The sequence below is a fragment of the Suncus etruscus genome, chromosome 7 (genome assembly GCF_024139225.1).
Source record: "Suncus etruscus isolate mSunEtr1 chromosome 7, mSunEtr1.pri.cur, whole genome shotgun sequence".
Classification (NCBI taxonomy): domain Eukaryota; kingdom Metazoa; phylum Chordata; class Mammalia; order Eulipotyphla; family Soricidae; genus Suncus; species Suncus etruscus.
The window spans coordinates 124,380,101-124,396,128 of NC_064854.1; the positions used below are offsets into that span (position 1 = coordinate 124,380,101).

General features: G+C 52.7%; 1 protein-coding gene across 1 annotated transcript in view; it reads left to right on the plus strand.

The window, feature by feature from the left end:
- Positions 1 to 16,028, plus strand: part of TEX264 (testis expressed 264, ER-phagy receptor) — a 33,245-nt gene that overhangs the window by 16,204 nt on the left and 1,013 nt on the right. Inside the window, exon 5 of the mRNA XM_049776704.1 lies at positions 12,493 to 12,661. Within this exon, the coding sequence (XP_049632661.1) occupies positions 12,493 to 12,661 (169 nt within the window). The remainder of the gene's footprint in view (positions 1 to 12,492; positions 12,662 to 16,028) is intronic.

Here is a 16,028-nt window from a genome sequence, read left to right on the forward strand (position 1 = left end):
CTGCTGGCTCTGTGTTCAGAAATTGTTCCAAAAGAAAAAACAAAACAAAACAGAACAAACAGAACAAAAAAAGAAATTGTTCCAGGCAGGCTCAGGGAACCATATGAGATACTGGGAATCCAACCCAGGTTGACCACGTGCAAGGCAAATGTGCTACCTGCCGTGCTATCATTTAGATCCCAGGAAATGATTTATTCATCTGTCTAGCTTGTATGTGTTGAATGTTTATATGCTAAGTATAGGTATAATGCTAAGTATGACGTGAGATATTGGTGCATGAAATACGCATTGACCATGAAGTGCTGAAGACAGGTCATAATTATCAGATGAAAATGGGATATGTGCTAGAAAAGATCAAGGCAGGGGACCAACTGGTCAGTATAGTCAGGGACAGCCTGATTGGTCAGGCAGCATTCTAGAAGGTCTTGGTGAAGGGACAGAAAGGTCAGAGCATGAGTCTGATCCAAAGGCACTGGCAAATCACTGATGTATTCCAGCCAGGAAAGCAAACATCTCAGTAGTGTCTGCATCTAGGAGCTGCCCCCTCATTGGGGTGGGGTGGAGATCAAAGGGACCTGATGGATGGTGATGCCACTGTGAATGGGAATGAGAGGGTTGGGCGAGTCAAGAGAGGCAGAGAAAGGAATTTTGCGATTTTATTTGGAGGTAGGACTGATGGATGTGAGGAGGTGAGAGAATAGGAAGAATTGTGTGATGGGGTTGGGCTCTGGTCTCTGGTCTACAGTTGTATAGAGGTATTTTTCAGTGGTCTTATGTGGAGAGCTGAGGGAAGGCCTAGTTTTGACATGGTACTTCCTGTCAGGAATTACTGAGAGGCAGCTAAGTGGGGGTGTCAGCAGTGACATGCAAACCAGAGTTCAGACTTGTCTGGGACATGACCCTAGTGTCAGTCTTTGTCCTGGGAAACAGTATTGTCCTCTGGCAGGTAAGGACAAACAGCAGCATGATCATTGTGACTACTGTCAGAAAAATAAAAAACAGGAAGGGGAACTTGACAGATTGGAGGGAACTTTGTGGCTCAAGAGTATCTTGAGAAAGGAAAGGTCTTAGTGATGGAAGGCACTCGGGTAAATCCTGCTCGAGGAGGTGTCAGACTGCTGCAGGACTGAGGATGAACAGGAGATTTGGATCATCTGCTGTGGTCTTGGTAGGCCAGAAAAGAAGAAACTAGGATCATTTTTGCATAGGGCAATGCACAGAAAGGATGAAGGGGGATTTCCTTTGTCAGTTGTGTGCTGTGGAGGATTTTCTTCTCTAGAGAGGGGGTTGGAGACTGGAGGCCAGAGTGGGGTGTCAACCAATGAATTCCCTAAAACAAACGGGCCAAAAAGATCACATGGTGGGTAGAACACTTCTGTTACCTGCAACTGACCCCTGACCTAGATCTGATCTTGTACTTCATATGATCTCTGAGCCCTGCCATGAGTGATCCCTAAGTAAGCACTGAGCCAGGAATAAGCCCTGAGCACAGCCTGGTGTGGCCTCCCCTCTGACCCAATTCCCCGTCCTCCCAAAAAAGGAGCAAGGAATGACTTTGCCCAGTGCAACCCTTGTGGGGCCTCATCTCTTTCACCCAAGGAGGGACTGGCATGTGGTATTCCTACTCCTGTCCCTGCCATCCTCAGCCTGAGGGCCCATCTGGTGGAGCACCCTCTGGGAAGAGACTTTTTAAGTGCTAGTCCTCAGAACAGATCGCGTGGCATGTGGTGTGGTGGCGAGCAACTCAGCCACTAAAGCCTTTTCCTGGCTTCAGGGGTTTATTTTTAGACACCTTTGTCCAAATTTCCCGGCCCCTGACAGCTTCACAAGTTGCCTGGTTTTGACGTCACATCTTTGATGAAAGCCCTTCCTCTCTCCTCCTCCTCCTCCCATGGGAGCCTGTCAGCTGTGCTCCAGGCTTGATTCTCTTGAGGTGGAGGCTGGAGCAAGGGGAGTCCTGTGGTTTTTCCTGCCTGGGATGAACAAACGGGGGGGGGGGGGGGTACCAGGAAGGGCAGGGGGCTTTCTCTAAGATTGTCCTTGGGGCTGGGCTTACTGTGGGCTTGGCTCCCTGCTGAGACATAAGGAAAGATGCTTCTCAGTGTTGGCATGGCCAACCCATGATCTGCTGGGTACTGGAGCAAGGGGTCACCTCTACCCCTGCGTTTAGCCCCGTCTTTTAGTCCTGGGAAACAGAATTAAGTAAAGAGGAAGAAGGGACTCTTTGTTTGTCTGTCTGCATTGGCCAAGGAAGTAGCCCTTTACTTCTCGCAGTGCAGGAAACAGAGAAGAAAATACTTGAGGTTTCCTCCCACATCTGTCTTCTTCCCCACTGCTCAGAACAAGAGAAGGAGACTGCTAATGAGTCTCTGGGCTCTTCCTACTTTCCCAGAGCTGACAGCTGCTTTTAATATGTGTGTGTGTGTGTGTGTGTCTGTTTGTCTGTCTGTGTCTGTCTGCCTGTGTGTGTGTGTGTCTCTCTTGCCTGCTTGCATGTGTGTGTGTGTGTGTGTGTGTCTGTCTGTCTGTCTGTCTGTGTCTGTCTGCCTGCGTGTGTGTGTGTCTGTGTCTGTCTGCCTGCATATGTGTGTGTCTGTCTCTGCCTGCTTGTGTGTGTTGTGTGTGTGTGTGTGTCTGTCTGTCTCTGTCTGTCTGCCTGTCTGCCTGCCTGTCTTTCCTGCTGTCTGTTTGGATCTGAAGCTAGCTTTGCAGTGTTTCAGATTGAATAACAGCAACTAATGCTCTGTTTCAGGAGAGGGTGAGCAAGGCCAGTAACCTGCTGCAGGAGGAGGGGAGGGAGGTTTGGCAAGCTCATCTGCCTCCCCAGAGGCTGAGGTGAGGAATAGGGTGATGATTTCTGGAAGCTGTAGGTAAGGGAGGAGCAAAGCTGCTGTCCTGGCAGTTTCACACAGGCCTGATCCTGGGGCAAAATTCGTTACTCATGGGACCGCAGGGATCACTGGGAAGAATCATGGGAAAGCTGGGAGAATGGTTCTATAAGAATGGCTGTGTTCTTTGTGACAGCTTTTGGCTTTCCTATCAGCGTTGCCCAACCATCTTGGCAGATGGAGCCACTGGGTCAGAAAGTCTGCCTTCCTGCACATAAGCCCTTAGGCGACCTAGACGAGTACACCGGGACAGTGTGTATCTGGAGGGGATCCCAAGACAGTTGTCTCTTGGTCTTGGTCTGTCAGGCTGGTCCACCAGAGTCCAAGGAGGTAGGACCTCCAGGACAGAAGACCATTGAGCCCTTATATAGCTCCAGGATGGAAATGAGTTTCCTGCAAAGCCTCAGGAGATGGGACCCAGATATAATAGACAAAGGCCCCAGAGTTCACCACAGGGTAGACCCAGTCTTTATGAAAGTCCAGGGAAGGTTGGGCATGCTTGGTAGACCTGGACTGAGTCCCTCACCTGGGGATTTTTGTCAGAGTTGAGGCAAATAATGATCTGAATATCTATGGTAGTTGGTGAGGTGGACAGAAAGGGACAATTATTGAGAGTGTTAGACTCTTTTGTTTGATTTTTTTTTTTTTTATCCACATCTGTGATACTCAGGTATTACCTGAGCTTTTTGCTCAGGAATCACTCTTGGTAGGCCTGGGGGGACCATGTGTGCTGCTGGAGATCAATCCTAGGTTGACCATGTATAAGGCAAGTGCTCTGCCTGCTGTTCGATCTCTTCTGCCAAGTGATAGACACTGGGTGAAGAGCCACACCTGTTGATACTCAGGGGATACTCCTAGCTTTGCACTAAGAATTACTCCTGGCATTGCTCAGGGGACCATATGGGAAGCCAGGGTTTGAACCCAGGTCGACTGCATCCAAGGCAAGTGCACTACCCACTGTACCCTTTTTTTGAGGGGTAGCGTGTCATGCCTGGCAATGGTCAGAGACACTCCTGCTTCTGCACTCAGGAATTACTTCTGGTGGTGCTCAGGGGACCATATGGGGTGCTAGGCAACTGAACCTGGGTCATCTGCATGCAAGGCAAATGCCCTTCCTGCTGTACTATCTCTCACGCTTGATTTTAGACATCTTTTAGTGAGTGACAGACATTGTCTGCAAGCAGCCTGATTGGCAGGTCCAGCAGGCCCTGGTGGTCAGACAGTTGCTTTTTCCCATAGAATTAGAGAGGAGCTGAGGATGCCAGGTGGCTCCGGTGAGCCAGTTGAGTGAAGGACTTGGAAGGTAGAGTTCTGAGACAGCTGGGCTGATGGAGTTGTCCTTTTAGAGCTTAAAGTGGGCTGGTATTCCAGACTGCGCTGGGGCAGGAGCCTTGAACTATTTTGAGGTGCCTCCAACCTGGCAGGTGCTGGCAGCCAGGGTGGGGACTGTACCCTTGACTGCTTCTACTGGAATAGCTCTGCTTCTGGCTTTTCCAAACCAGGTGAATTCATTGGAGGAGGATGTCTGAGGCTTACCTAGTTTGAAAACTTCACTGCTACGAGGTAGCACTCAGTAGCTGGTCATTCCCACATTTCAGCCTGGGTCAGCCACATTTTTGTGCTGTGTACTTTGGACCTGGAGTGTTGCTGTGTGAGTAGAGTGGGAAGCCCCAGGGCTTTAAGCAGACAGGTTTTCCAGGAGTGGTCCCTGAGTGTTTCTGAGGAGCATGATTGACTAGAAGCTGGATGTGGTGGAGACCCTGGCAGACTCAGGGTAGAGATCCTCCTAGGGTGGTGGGGACTAAACTTTTGAGTGGTGGGTGATGTGGGGCAGTGGCACAGGTATCCACCTGCTGGGTTCTCAGCAACAGGGAACCTGCCGGAATGAGTCAGGCTACTGAGCTGTGTGGCCTGGGAGTCAGTTTCCAGAAGATGAGCAGGACTTGAGGACTGTCTGTGGATATTTTGTTGCTTTGCCTTATACCTCCTAGGTAATTTAGAGTGAAATGGGGGGGGGGGGGGCCGGGGTGTGTGACTTGGTTCAACCCTGGAGTTAGAACTAACTACACAACAAGCTGTGTCATTGAGAATGAAAATTCAATGTGTGAAATTTGGAGTACTTTTGAGTCTTCATGCCTATCAACTTTGCTGGAGGGAATGTAGATGGTTTTAGATCTATTTAGGGGTGAGGACTGGAGAGAAGGGTGGGTTTGGGCTGAGCCCAGGAGTGCTCAGAGGCTGATTTGACTTTATGCTCCAGAGTGACCCCTGGTGGTTCACTATTTACTGTTCAAGGTAAGGGGTAACCAGCTAGGAAGAAGTCAAGGGTCTTAGTCAAAGCCAGTATCCCCATTCTTTTCAGACTGGGAGCCTGAGGCCAGCAGAGGAAGGTTACTCAAGTTCAAGGGATGAGGTTGTGACTGAATCCAGACTGGGTCCCATGGGCTAATAACTGCCACTCTGCCCAACCCATGAGTGGGATTGGGTCTGGGAAGCTATGGACTTGTCATGAATTTGGGGTCCACTTGGGGTGTGTGTGTAAGCACTGTGGTCCAATACTGTCCGGCCATTTTCAGTCTTGGAGGCTGAGGCCTTGATCTGAGAGACTGGTAGGAAGAGCCTGGCTACCCATTTGGGTAGCTACCCCTTAGGGCTGGCTTTAGAAAGCAGCTGCTGCCATAAGTGCCTTATTGAAACTTGTTCTCACTCACCAGGAGTTGGAAGCAGCAGCTCCATTCCCAGGCTTCCCTCACTTGGGGTTCCAGTGCCAGATTCCCTGTCAGCTTGCCACCTGCCAACTGGAGGAGGGCATTCTCAGTGGTGTCAGGACCTGGAGCTGAGAGAAAAGTTTTAAAATTCTTCCCCACCTCTCTTCCCCCATTTCCATGTTGAAGTTTGAGGGAAGGAGGAGAGGAATAGATTGACTGGGAAAGGCACCATGGGTCTTTGTGTGAGGGGAGCTTTAGGGCTCTGGAAGCATGGGTAATGTTCCCTAGGTGGCAAGGCACATCAGACAGAAGCACTGACTTGGGCATGGCTTGGATAGACATTGTAGCTAGGGTGTGTGGGGACGCAAACGTATGAACCCCAAAATGAGACTGTTTCTTGTAGATTTCAGGGATCCACTAATAGTGTGTGAGAGGGTGAGGCACAGCTTTCTGGCTCAGCTTTGGAATAGGATTGGAGCAGATGACAATGGGGTGGAATATCAGGAGGCTCCAGGCCAACTCTGAATGAAGGTGGCAGAAGTTAGCTGAGATTAGCATGGACTCTCCCCTGCCAAATACCGCCAAACTAAGAGGAGACACCTCCAGGCCAGGGCCTTGGCTTCCCATCTAAGGTAAGGGGACAACACACTAGAACAGGCACACTTCTCCCTCTGCTGGCCTCAGCCCTGGAACGTACTACTCCTCTGTGTCTCCGGCTTCAACCCTTCCCCACTCTGCTACCCCAGGACTGAAGCACAAAGCCAGCCTTTGCTGGGGCGGGCGTGGGAGTCGCCACTCTCAAAATACCAGCTTGGATGTGGTAGCTTGGCAGCCCTGCAGGACCCTGGGGGCTGAGGCCTGTCTGGATAGTGCTGTGAGGCTGGGCCGTCACCAATCCAGAGGGAGCCTCTCCCCTAGGCAGATGGAACTTGCCAAGGAAGAATTCTGTTGCTCTTCTGCAGAAACCTTGGGGTTCTGGGAATGTGGAAGAGAAAGATTGTGAGGCGGGGGCTTGTCCTTCAGAAGAAAACAGCTGCCCCGTAGCCAAGTCCTTACCAGAGGAAAGGCTGGCTGTGCCCGAGACAGGATGCTGGAGCTTCACCACCTACTGGGAAACCCTTCCCTCAGGGTGAGCGAAAAAGTCAGGCACTCCCTGAAGAGGAGATGAGAAATTTGAGGTCTCCTCTTAGCCCTCCGTCCCTGCTTCCCCCTCCTCACTTCTCTGCCCCCACTTACCTTCCTGTCCTCCCTTTCTGGCACATCTTAATTCCTCTGACTCCCAGGTGCTTGGCTTTGTGGCTCCATCTGCACTGAGCAGTCTTCCTGCTGCTGGATAATCAATCAGCAATATTTTCATCAGCTTTCGAGCCGGATGTGACTCAAAGTCCTTGACTGCTGCAAAGAGTGACTGGATTTGGGGAAGGTATGGAGCGTGGGTGGGGGGATCTGAGGTCTAAGCCCCTGAGCTCCCCAGGGATGTCGTCTCCCCCCCCCCAAGTCTCCTGAGCCTCTAGTCCTGCCATCTGGGCCCTGTGGAAAGAAAAGACTGAGCAAAGCTATAAGGCCAGAGCTTCCATGACCACCCACTACCAGGGCATTTGATGGCCTGTGGCTCCTGGAGGGAATCGCCCTCACTGGCCCTCCATGCCAGGTCCATCCTGGTCTTGGCCACTGCCCTGGCCTCCCTGTATGGCCCTCCCAGGAAGCCAGGCCCTAGGTGTGCAGGAATATGAGCAGAGGTGTAAATTGTGTGGCAAGCCGCCGGCTCCGAGGTGAAAATGAAAAGTCTTCAGGCAGCGACAGCAGCAGGCACTGCAGGCTAGGGTGCCAGGCAAAGCACCCGCCTCCCTGCTCTACTCTCTCACACTTCCCCTTTCCGCAGTCTTCCCCATGCTCCCTCCCAGGCTTAGCCCCTCTGCCTTCCAGGTGGGCCACCCACACCAGCACTGGGCTAGGCCCAACCCAAAAAGAGCCTCATCTTGCTTTCATTTCTTTCCTCACTAGCTGGCTGGTGCACGGAATGGTTCGTGCTTTTGTTAATTTCTGATCTAACTGGCAGTAGTAGTTTCTCTATTGTTTTGGAGTTGAGTTTTTTTTTATTTAATATTTTTCAAGTATACAAATGTTTTTGAATAGCAGTATTCTTTTTTTTGGCGGGGGGCACACCCGGTAAACTCAGGGGTTACTCCTGGCTATTCACTCAGAAATTGTTCCTGGCTTGGGGGACCATATGGGACGCTGGGGGATCAAACCACGGTCTGTCCTAGGTTAGTGCGTGCACGGCAGACACCCTACTGCTTGTGAGACTGCTCTGGCCCTGAATAGTAGTATTTGTATATTTTTCAGTTCTTAATTTTTTTTTTTGAGATCACCTTTTTCTGTCTCTTTCTTTTGGGGGGTTTCCTAGGTGCTACTTAAAGGTCCAGTGGGCCTCTCCCAGGGATTCTTAACCGACTATGCTGGGGATTTAATGCTGGGGCTAAGGATGTGCTGTTGCTCTGGTCCTAAGTCCCAGGGATTACCTAGCAGTGTCTAGGAGAACATGCTGAATTCGAATTGAACTGAGATCTCCCATGTGTTAAGACATGCACCTTAACCCCTGGACCAAGTCTCTGGAACCCAGAGAGAAGCCTCCGGTTTGTCAGAAATCAGACCAAGGTGCTGGCTCGAGTGTGCAATACTCTGTGCCCCTTTTCGCCTCTCCCTGACAGCCCCATCTTACTTCTTGGCTCCTTTGTAATTTTCAGAATCTTGGTTCTCCTGCTCTTAAGTGGGGGACCCACCCTTGCTGGCACTTATAAGGCCCCCAGAGTTGTCTCCCACTGTCACCTCCCGCCCCACACACAGATTCAGGTTCTGGGCCAGAGGGTGTTGGGAAGCCCAGCGAGGGTGAAAGTGAGCTGGGGAGAGGGAAGTTGACGGAAGTTCTTTGGCAGAATAATAACAACATGCCATCTCCCAGCCATAGCCCCTGCTGTGTTTCCCCCATCACTTAGCACATACCATGCCGACCGGCTGCCTGAGGGGCCTCCAGGGCCTGAGCCCCCACTGCTGTGTGCAGGCGGGTGCATGTTGTATCTGTGTAATTAAAAATAAGCATGCCTCACTTCACCCAGTGAGAAGATGCTGCCACCTCGGGTGGGATGCAACAGCTGTTTGCTGACTGGGTGGCTGCCGGGCTGTCCAGCCTGTTATGGAGAGATGAGTAGAACTGGGCCACTAAAGGGAGCAGAGGGTTACCCCAGCAGGTAGAGGGCTGTTATGGGTGGCACGGGAATTGATTTCATCCCTCTCTGGGCCTAGAACTCCTGGGGGAAATGTGGGACCCAGCTTTGACTGCATTGTGGCCTTGTCCTTTGGGGAACCTGAGGCCACGGGGTGGCAAGAAGTCCTAGCCCAGTCCAGGAATGGTCTTCACTAGCATCCCTGTATTCTAGGCACACAAAGGGACCCGTTCTCACAGGGAAACCTGTGAGAGTCCATCAGCTACCTGTCATTCCACCTCAGAAATTCCAGGGGCAGACTGGTCCTACCCCAACTCTGGCTAACATTCAAGACCCCTCACCCTCAGGTGGCAGTAATGGGTGGGCAGTTGCAGCATGCTCTCTCCACCCTCCCTCTGCCCTGTAGGCAGGGCACTAGGGTGGGCAGCACCAGGCAGCCACCCTGTGCCACCTGCTCTGCAGCCCCCTCATTGGCAGGCGGGAGGGAGCTCTGCGGCTGCTCTGCGCATCTGCCTTCTCCGGAGAGCCCAGCTCTGAAGTTGCCTGGCTGTGGACAGCCCGTTACCATGGAAACTGCTTCCTCCATCCTTGCCATTGCCTTCATCTCAAAGCCATCAGGGAGAACAGAGGAACAAGGGAGTCAGAGGAGGGAGAGAAAACTGTGTCCTGGCTACACCGCCTTCCCTGCCCTGCCCAATCCTCTCTCCTCACGGCATCCCGCACAGGGAGCGCCAGCTGCCCAAGCCTGTCCCCCGCCCCCTGGAGTGGCAACCTCTACCCAACTTCAGCCCTGTCCTACCCTGACACCTGGGGGCCCTGGTGGAGGGAGGTATGGAGCTAATTAAAATGGCTCAGCCCCAAATCATTTTAACACCTGCTGGGTCCTATCAAAATCCAGACTGGGCAGAGAAGGGTAGGAAAGAGGCAAAGAAACAAACTTGCCACCCAGGCCCTCACAAGGGAAGGGGCTTCCAATTGCTCCTGCTGCCTCTCCTGGGAGCCCCTTCTTCGTTCTTTGCCCATTGAAAAACAATGAGGCTGATAGGGACTGGAAGGGAAATGTTGAAGTTAAACAGGCAGGACAGACATGTCTATTTCGCTCCCCAGTCAGTTGTAGCCTCCAAGGGACCAGAGGGTAACTGGGGGCTCATCTCTCAGGCCCTCATGGCACAGCAGGGATGGTGGCACCAGCACATGCCAGTGAGCTGGTAAATATTGAAAATCATTGGGGGAAGGCAAGGCCAGCTGCCTCCTCTTCAGCCACCCCCAGGGAGTCCTTGGAGAACAGACTGCCAAGGGCACTCAGTCAATGGCACACTGGGCAGGTACAGCTCAGGAATGCAGCCTGAATGGACCGGGAGCCCACCCACTCCCACAGCTCAGATGGTCAGAGGTTTAAAGAAAATCACTGGGATGGGGGCATCTGCTCTGACCACTGAAGCCATTGGCCATCTGGTAAGGTCAGAAGCCAGAGACACTCCCACACAGACTCCAAGGCAGAGAGAATCATAGTCCCCATCTAACTGGAAGAAGTCAGCTAATGCTGCCAGTAGGCACTGACTTCAGGAGTTCAACCCCTCAGATACACTTCAAACTGTCCTCCCCAGCCCACTCCAGAGCAAACAAGATGGGAATTTAGGACTCCCTCTAAATAGAGAAGTCCATGAGCTGTTACCAGTACTGACACAGCTCACCCACCACTCACTCTGCTGAGAAAGAAGCAGCAGCAGTACCACCACCCTGCGTCCTCCGTAGTAGTGTGCTGCCTCGGTTCCCTGGAACACGTCACACTTGCTCTCCTCAGCTCAGACTCTTCCCACCTGGGTGGGCGCCTGAAATCAGCCTACGCAGACCTGAACCACTTGTTAGGCAGTGGTCCCAGGCAGAGAGGGAGGATGGTCTGGCCACCAAGCGAGGCTCAGGTGTGGCAGATACAATTGCTGCCTGTGAAGGGGCCTAGAGCCAGTGATTCCTGATTCCTAGTGTTGTCATCTTCAGCCTCCGGAGGGCCAGAGATGGGGGGAAACGGGGACATGAACTCATGCCATGGCCCAGCAAAGCACCCAGGTGGCAAAAAGATTGGACTCAAACTATTAAAAATAATGACTTCCCATTGCAGACTCTGGGGGTGTCGAGGCTAAGAAGGCCCACTCTGCTCTTGTGCACACAGAGGCTTCGGTTGAAAGTCTCTGCCTGGAGCCCTGACTCATGCCATGGAATTAGAAGCTGAGCTAAAGCTAGATCTTGGGCCTGGTCCTCCCGCCTCCCCCCTACTCCCCTAACCCCCAGCTCCCAGATCCCAGATGCACTCTGTCTCTGCTAACTTCTCAGGGTCATCCTTACCCTCTTTTCCCCCCAGGGAAAAGTGTTCTTACCCTTCTTCATTCACTTTAATTGGAGGGGTTCCTCAACCCCAGGGTTGGCCAGGCAGGCAGACAAGCGGAGTCCTGGAGTGGCTTTTCCCCACTAGGCGCTAAGTCTCTCATTACAGCTAAGTGGAAGGCTCATTTCAGAGCCCGTGGTGAGAGCCAGGCGGAGGCTATAAATAGCCGTGTTGTGAAGGTTGGCGGGTGAGCAGTGACAGGGCAGGGGCCTCGCAGTCATCTTTAGTGGGTAATTGCGCCACATCACAGGGAAGGGGCCTGGGTTCCACATTGAGATGCTTTTGACCCCGGTTCTGATTGTTCCATGAAGCCTCAGGGTAGCTGGCTGTGCCCCCGTTCTGTGTTCAGGCTAAGAAGACTGGGGTGGGGGGTCCTATAAGTCGCTGATTCAGTCTGCCGGGAGTTGTGTCTGGTGGTACAAGACCTACTTTGCTGTTCTGCTCAGGGTCTGCTTCCTCTCTGTTAGCTGGAACCCTGGGTCGCAGTGGGTGAAGGGGAGGAAACCAACCGCATGCCTAGCTTTGGGAAGTTGGTACTGCCTTAAAGCAGCAGAGGACCCGGACAAGGTTTAACCATCTGGGTCCTCTGTCTAGGTTTTGTTATTAATGTGCTTTACCAGGGCAGAACCTGAAGGCTAAAGTTTAAGCCAGGGATAGTGGCCTTTCTGAACAGTATCATACAGGTTGATGGGTCAGAAGATCCAGGAATGGGGAATCTGGCAGGTCAGACCTTAGCTTGACTTCGCATGAGTCATGCAGACTGTAGTTGGTAGAGCCCTAGTCATGGCTGGTCTGGCATACCACGTTTATTTCACGACTTAGTGAGACTAGAGCTTTTTGGAACACCCAGACACATGAGATCAACAGTGCTGGGGTCCTGGGATCTTCCCCTGTGTCTTCAGTCATTGGTCTCTGAAATGTATGTGTATGTGTATGGGGGAAGAATGGGAGGCAGGCATGCTTTTAGAGTACTGTATGCCCAACTTGGCAGGGGCTGGGAACCTGGAGCAGATTAGACCAGGAGGCAGAGCCAACCACAATGGAGGAAATAAGAAATAGACTGTTGTAGGGTTCACTCAGGGACAAGCAACTTGAAGCCTCAGTGGGGTCTTTAGTTTTTCAGGCACACCAGCAATGCTCAGGGGTTGCTCCTGGCTCTGCACTTGGATATTACTCCTGATGAATTCAGTGGGCCATCTGGGATACCATGGATTGAACTTGGGTCAGCCACATGCAAGTACTGGCTGTACTGTTGCTCCAGCCCCTGCATTTTATCACTCTCTAAATAGGATCGGAAACTGTGTGCCCATCCTCGGCTGGAGATCTATCAGCAAGACCAGATCTACTTCATGTGTCCTCTGGCACGACAGGGGGACTTCTATGTGCCTGAGGTGAAGGAAATGGAGCGGAAAAACCGGGGGCCCGTGGAGGCCAGTGATGCCCAGGTGGATGGCACAGGTATGAGGGTAGGAGTTGCGGGCAGGGCCCTGCTTCAACCCTTGTCTTGTATGTGCAAGATCATGGTGGAGGAGGTGCCTCCCTTGTGGGGTTGGCTCTAGAGGTGCCTGAGTTGTATTTGGTGGAGGAAGGAGAGCCACTTACCCCAGGACCCCCACACATAGAGTTCCCTGTCACAGGCACATGTCACCTAGATGTGAATTCTACACATTACTCCCGGCAACAGATCTAGAGACCCTGTCTGGATTTCCTTCCGATGTAGCATGAGTAGCCTTGGAAAACCAGATCCCAGATAGCTGGATGCTTGAGGGAGGGGGCTAAGGCCATTCAGGAAAGGCCACATTTGGTGGTTGGCATAAGGTTGGCATTAGATTTGAAAGGTAAAAAGGTAAGGAGAGGAAGACGTGTTCTCATATCCCCTTCCACCCCCCCACCTCCATCTGAGACCCTTCCTGCCAAAGGTTCCCCAGAGAGCCTAGAGTGCCTGGGCCAGGAGAGGAGTGCCTAACTTCTCAGACTCAGTCTACAGATCCTAAGGTTAGCCCTGCCAGCACCTCAAGTGTCCCAAAGCTGTCCTTGGGCCAAGGTGGGCTGCTGAAAACATTCAAGTGGGTCTAAGGATCTGTGCTTGCTGAGGCCCCCAGTTTTGTTTTGTTTTGTTTTGTTTTTGTGGGATTTTGTTTTCTGTTTTGGGGGGTTTGGGCCACACCTGTTGGTGCTCAGAGATCATTCCTGGCTCTCTGCTCAGGGATCCATAGAGGATGCCATAGAGGAACCCGGGTTGGCCATGTGCAAGGCAAGACCCTAATGCTATATTATCACTCCTGATAATATAGGCCCTGATGGTGTGTTTTGTGACCGAAGCTCTGGGAAGTGGGATGGCTGTCGCATATCTCCTTAGTAGAGTCGCTCTATTCAGTCTTTACAGCCAAGGTCACCCTAGAGGGACGTGGGGGGGGCATGCGAGGAGAGGAGGCAGCTTCTATTCCCTGGGGGCCATGTCCAACACTGTTAACTTCATCTGCCACTTAATTACCTCCATGGGGCACCGTTCCCACCCGCTTGCTCGTGCCTGGCCGTCAGTTGTCACTGTTCCTGCTGTGGGTGCACTTGTGTGGCCTACAGTCAGCAGGCAGCTCCCTGGACAGTGCGCTGACCTCTTGTGACCTCTCCACAGCCTGTGCCCCCCTTCTTTGCCCATCCACCCTCCCACCCAGCTTTCCTCCAAGCACTGCCTGCCGGGGGTGGTGAAGGACTGTTCAACACCCGCCACAGCTGGCTGCAGCCTTCGCTCCCACGCCCCCAGCTCCTTGGCCTGTCCTCCCTACCAGGCTGCCCGCCCTTCCCCTGCTGTGGGGGGCCGCGGGGTCTGTCCGCCCTTCGCAGGGTTGCCCTGACTCTGGGGCGGGCTCTGGTTGTCTGTCTGCCAGGTGCATGCCCTTGTGCAGCAGCGAATGGTGGGTGCCTGGCCACCCCAAGTTTGGCCTGGCCCTGCCCGCCTCCCTGCTGGGCCCCAGCTTGGGCTGAGAGGTGAAAGGGGGTGATTAGCTGCCTGGTGCCTGTTATTACATTGATGTATTATTTAGCTCCAGAAAGGCGATGAATATTTGATCTCCTTTGCTGGCTGTGGGCAGTGGAGAAGGGAGGGACTGGGATTGGGGTGAAGGTGGCAGCTTCATCCCCTGGCTCAGCAACCCCTAGGGGTTTGGGTACTTGTCTGGCTTCTGCTCTAGAACACAGAACTCTGGAACTTTCTCCTGTGCAGGAAGACTTGGAGGCTTGTGGGATGCCACTTCCCTGCCTCAGACCCTCTTTTTTTTTTTTTTTTTTTTTTTTTAGTTTTTTGGATCACACCCGGCAGTGCTCAGGGGTTATTCCTGGCTCCAGGCTCAGAAATTGCTCCTGGCAGGCACGGGGGACCATATGGGGCACCGGGATTCGAACTGATGAACTCCTGCATGAAAGGCAAATGCCTTACCTCCATGCTATCTCTCCGGCCCCGCCTCAGACCCTCTTGCCAGCAGTCTCCATATGTCTCCAGGGACTGTTCTCATTCCAGCATGCTGGGCCTGACCTGAGGGACACACTGGTGCCTTCCTCCTTGCTGGGACAGAGGAGGCAGCTAGCAGGCAGGCAGGCAGGCAGGGTACCAAGAGAGCCACATATGGGTAGGCAGGAGAAGGTGACAGTTTAATGGGGCTTGGGAAGAACTGTTGCCTGCCTTTGCTCCTTTCATGCCTGGAGCCCCTGGAGCACTGATCATTGAGGGAAAGAAGCAATGAGGGACCAGAGTCTGGCCCTTGACCCATGACACATGGCCCTTGTCACATGATAGGGTGCAGCCTGGGCTCATTCTTTTGGTTTTGTTTTGGGGCCACACCCAGCAATGCTCAGGGATTTCTCCTGGCTCTGCGCTCTGGGATCACTCCTTGCAGGCTAATATGGGATGCTGGGGATCAAGACCAGGTCTGCCACGTGCAAGGAAAGCACCTTATTTGAAATACTGTCTCTCCGCATTCCCCTACTCCCAGGTTCATCCCTGAATGTCTTCACCCTCAGAACCAGGACTAGGACCTGAGCCAGGAAAGGGAGCCTTGGGCCAGCAGTCTGGTACTTCCAAAGCTCATCTCCTGCCATGGTAGCATGTTACTGGGACGGAGGAGATTGAGGGAACAAAACCTGCTACATCACCCCTTTCATAGTCCTAAACTGAGGCCTAATGAAAGTTCCAGACCTGGTCCAAATGCCAAACAGACCCCAGCTTGACACAGCACAATCACTATGGCTGATAGCCCACCTTTCCCTTCCATGAGGTTTGGCTGTTACCTCCCTCCATCTCACATTGGGAAGGAGTACTAGCCTTCCTGTACCCCAGATTCCTTCCCTCTGCTGCCGGAGCACTGCCTTGCCCCCAGCAGCTGTCAGTTCCTCTGATGTGCAGGGATGAATTAAGGAATTGTTCCCAAACAGGGAGGGTAAAGGGGCTGCAGTGCAGAGGATATCTTGGGGGTAGGAGGAGCAGACTGGGAGCAATCTGGACCCTCAGCCCCATTCACCAACGTGTGCTCCTGTGGTCCCTTGGCTGTGACTTAAAAGCTTTCAGTGGTTCGGGAGTGGGTAAGGTGACTACAGGTCTTCTGGAGTGACCCAGGAAGAGGGCAGAAAGCCTCAAACTGCTATCCCAGCACCCACGTTGTGTGCACCTAGCTGGACACATCTTAGAACTTCCCCATCCTACTTGTGCACCAGCTCTCTCTCACATTGGAGTTCAACAGGGACCAGAGGCAAAGGAGTCCTGTAAGGGAGGAATGGGGAGGCCTCTTGGCTCTAGTCCTGTCATCTGCCTCTGGGTGAGATTGGCTGGTCT